This window comes from Ctenocephalides felis, unplaced genomic scaffold (assembly GCF_003426905.1).
Source record: "Ctenocephalides felis isolate EL2017-DRISC unplaced genomic scaffold, ASM342690v1 CF-g0.4_SCAFFOLD_02438, whole genome shotgun sequence".
Classification (NCBI taxonomy): domain Eukaryota; kingdom Metazoa; phylum Arthropoda; class Insecta; order Siphonaptera; family Pulicidae; genus Ctenocephalides; species Ctenocephalides felis.
This window is the reverse complement of record NW_020538592.1, coordinates 2,508-6,503: the sequence shown is the minus strand read 5'-3', so window position 1 is coordinate 6,503 and position 3,996 is coordinate 2,508. Positions and strand designations below refer to the sequence as shown.

The window sequence follows — 3,996 nt, the reverse complement described above, 5'->3', positions numbered from 1 at the left end:
AAAAAATCACCTGGAAGTCTCAGTGTGGTTCCGTAAACCATCTCTGCTGCTGATGTCTTGATGTCTTCCTTGAATGAATTCCGTAGACCAAGTAGTACGTAGGGTAGTGTCTTGATCCACGGTTCAGAAGAACACATCAGTGCAGCTTTTAGGGTTCTGTGCCAACGTTCTACTAATCCATTTGCTTGAGGGTGGTATGCTGTCGTACGTACTTTCTTTGCACCAACTGCCTGTGCCAAGGACTTGAAGAGAGACGACTCAAACTGCGTGCCTTGGTCTGATGTTATTGTAGTTGGTGTACCAAATCTGGAAATCCAGCACGTAAACAATGCCTGCGTGACTGTCTCAGCTGTGATGTCTCTCAGTGGGATGGCTTCCGGCCATCTTGTAAATCTGTCAATAATTGTTAAGCAGTAAGGAAAACCATTAGTATTGGGTAAGGAAATTATGTCAATATGAATATGAGAGAATCTTTCATCAGGAATAGGGATGTGCAAAGGATTGAAATGATTATGTTTATGGATTTTGGACTTTTGACAGGATATGCATTGACGAGTCCAAGTAGCAACATCCTTTCCAATTCCAGGCCAAACATACCGGCTGCGTACTTCCCTGGATGTAGTCCTGATGCTTGGATGAGAAATACCATGGACTACGTCGAATGCAGTTTTGCGGAGGCTCTGTGGGAGATAAGGTTTAACAAAGTTTGACTCAATTATACAATAGATCGGAAAACCATCCAATGTTAATTTGTGTAGTTTGAGAGAAGTTTCTCCACCAAGCAGCTCCTGCATTTCTGGATCCAAGCTTTGCTCTATACATATTTGTTCAGCTGACAGTCTGGTAGGCATTTCAATAGTGTTAATTCTTGATAATGTATCTGCCACTACATTTTCTTCACCTTTCACATACACAATTTCAGTAGAGAACTGGGATATGTATTCCAATTGCCGGCGCTGCCTGTCTGACGCCTTTTCAGGTCTCTGCTGAAATGCATATGTGATGGGTTTGTGGTCTGTCTTGATAATGAAATGCCTACCTTCCAGCAGGTATTCAAAATATTTTATGGCCGCAAAGATGCCTAAAAGCTCGCGATCATATGTTGAATACCTCTGTTCTGTGGATGTGAGCTTTCTGGAGTAGAAACCTATAGGGTGCCATGCACCATTTTCTTCCTGCTCCAGAGTGGCTCCAATGGCTGTTGTTGACGCATCTGTTACCAAACATATATTTGTTGCAGCAGCTGGATAATGAAGTAAAGCGGCGTTTGCAAGAGCATTCTTTACATCCTCAAAGGCTTGCAGAGATTCTGGGTTCCAAGTGATAGGGGTTTTATCCTTCTTGACTGAACTACGTAGGTAACTGTTCAGCGGTGCTTGCAGTTTGGCTGCTTTTGGGACTGATTTCCTGTAATAATTCAGCATTCCCAGAAACCTACGCAGTTCCAGAACTGTTGTTGGCTGTGGGAAGTTCAAAATCTTGTCCACCCGGTCTGTAGCTGGAGAATAGCCTTTCTCACTGAGCTTGTAACCCAGAAAATCTACTTGGGACTTGCCTAGGACGCATTTGTTGGTGTTGATGGTTAGAGAATGTTCTTGCAAACGCTCAAAAACTATCTGCAGGTGGCGATGGTGTTGCTCCATGTTCTCAGACATAACCAGAATATCATCCACATATATAAACACAAAGTCAATGTCTTGGAATATGTGGTTTATGTAGCGCTGGAATGTCTGAGTGGCATTCTTCAGTCCAAAAGGCATGCAGAGGTACTCATATAATCCCCATGGAGTTATGATGGCAGTCTTCTGTATGTCCTCTTCATGCATCGGCACCTGATGATACGCTTTTGCAAGATCTATTGTTGAAAAAATTGTTTTATTGTGCAGGTTTGTAAAAACATCACTGATTAGTGGAGGAGGATATTTGTCTGGTTGCGTGCTTGAATTAAGTTTTCTATAGTCACCACAGAGTCTATAAGATCCATCCTTTTTTGATACCATATGTATTGGACTTGCCCACGGACTGCTTGAAGGTCTCAAAATGCCACTGTTCAGGAGATTTTGTATCTCGGCTTTTGCAGCTGATGCTTTCTCACCAAAAATCTTCCTGAACCGGGCAGCGACTGGTGGACCTGTTGTGGGAATCCTGTGTGCGAAAGGAGATGGTTTAATTGTTAGTCTCTGTGGCGTTCTAGTGATTGTTATATATTTGTTTAGTAAGCTCCTGAAAGGTTGGTGTGGGTTAATTGTGGAAATGTTAATGTTCTGGGTCTTCAGCACTTTGCCATCAGAGGCTAAGCCTGTCGTTGAATCAATTAGTCTTTTGCCTTTCAGGTCTATTAGTAGATTGTAGTAGCTTAGCAAGTCTGCACCGATTATGGCTGTTGCCACATCTGCTACTGTGAATTGCCAAGTGAAGGGTCTGCGCAGCGAAAGGTCCAGCTCGAGAGTCCGCTTTCCATAGGTGGATATTCGGCTGGAATTGGCTGCATACAGAACATGCTCTTCCTTGGCACGACCGGTTGCAAACTTGCTAGCTGGAAGAATCGAGAGAACGGAGCCAGAGTCTATAAGAAAATTATCCGTGTTTTTCTGTCTGTCACACATAGTCGGAGCTCTGGACAGACAGAATTAATATCACCATCATTACTTGCTCCTGGTGTTGATGGTGACTTTAGTTTTCCGGCTTCAGGAGAGTCTTAACCAAACAGGGTTCTATGCATTTGGTAGCCTTCTCTCCAAACCTGCTATGGTAAAAGCATAGCTGTGATTTGGACGGCGTCTTTGATCTCCCTCTCCTGTGCCTGGAGTGACTTCTGGTCCTGCTTCTCTCGTCATGTTCTCTGCTATGTTTTAAATTCTCCACTTCTGTCGTCAAGGCATTTAGTTTCTGCATCATGGCAAGCAGAATTTCTTGGGTGCGGTCACTTCTTGGTTCAGGTGCTCTGCTCGCTGTGGCCATCACCGATGATGGCAGTCCACAAGTATCTACAAGCCTGTCTGCCATCTCGCCAATGGCTTGTAGCCCAATGTTTTTCGATACAAGCAGTAGAGGCCGGATGTGTTGTGGGAGTCTGTCCAACCAAAGTTTATGGATGATATCCTCCGAGATTTCACTCCGAGCCAGGTCAATCATTTCCCGTAGTAGCTGGGATGGCTTTTTGTCACCTAGGACAACGTTTGTTAACAATTTGTCTACTTGCTTTGACCTCGACTCGGATACTCGGTCTAGGATTATGCTCTTCAACGTGTTGTATTTATTTTCGGTTGGCGGATTTCGCAACACATCGCTTACCAGGTGTAAAGTGGACCTGTCCAGAGCACGCAATACCGCCGTGTACTTCGCATGGTCGGATTTGATCCTATCTCCAAGAAACTCTGTCTCAATCAACAGGAACCATAGATCAGGAGCATCTTCCATGAACGGGGTTATTGTATGCCTGCCCACGTTTGAAATTTGTTCCGTTTTTAAATCATTGTTCACTTGGTTGGAGTTGCTCGCACATGGCGTGCGAACTTGAGTTTCGTCAAAATCGATGAGCGATCGATTTAGATCTTGTGAGGCTTCAGTGTTTGCGGGTGAAGACATTATTAATGATATAGTATACCTTCGCTTGTAGTATCAAGATCAGAATTCAGCCACGTGTTTTCTCAGTCGCGGTCACCAATTATATAGATGTTGGGTCTATATATAATTTATATTTATAATTAAAAGAACTGAATAACGTGTATATAAGTTTAATTTATAATAACAAAACAAGTATAAGCATCTCACTGATATAAAATGTATTTAGGTTAGGTTTATATCTTCACATTCCAAGGTTGATGCACAAGAGGGTGAGATTGCATTTTCGCAGAGCCCACGCAAGTGTTGCACGATGCGCCGTCGCCAACTTGACAGTTTGCGACGTTCTTCACACGCAACGTGTCTATGAAGTTGGTATTGGCGTTTCTGGTTGTTACTCTCGCCGCTAGGTGTAGGGAGACGCCATAGATC

The 3,996-nt window shown here is 43.6% G+C and overlaps 1 protein-coding gene across 1 annotated transcript; it reads right to left on the bottom strand.

Moving 5' to 3' along the window:
- Positions 1-2,673: 2,673 nt before the first annotated feature.
- Positions 2,674-3,588, bottom strand: LOC113380874. Its single transcript, XM_026619938.1, has one exon. It carries the CDS (start codon positions 3,586-3,588, stop codon positions 2,674-2,676), a length of 915 nt encoding a protein of 304 aa, XP_026475723.1.
- Between the last annotated feature and the right edge of the window lie 408 nt (positions 3,589-3,996).

Bases quoted from the DNA above. Each gene is read 5' to 3' on its own strand.
- LOC113380874 (XM_026619938.1), bottom strand. From the start codon at position 3,588: ATGTCTTCACCCGCAAACACTGAAGCCTCACAAGATCTAAATCGATCG.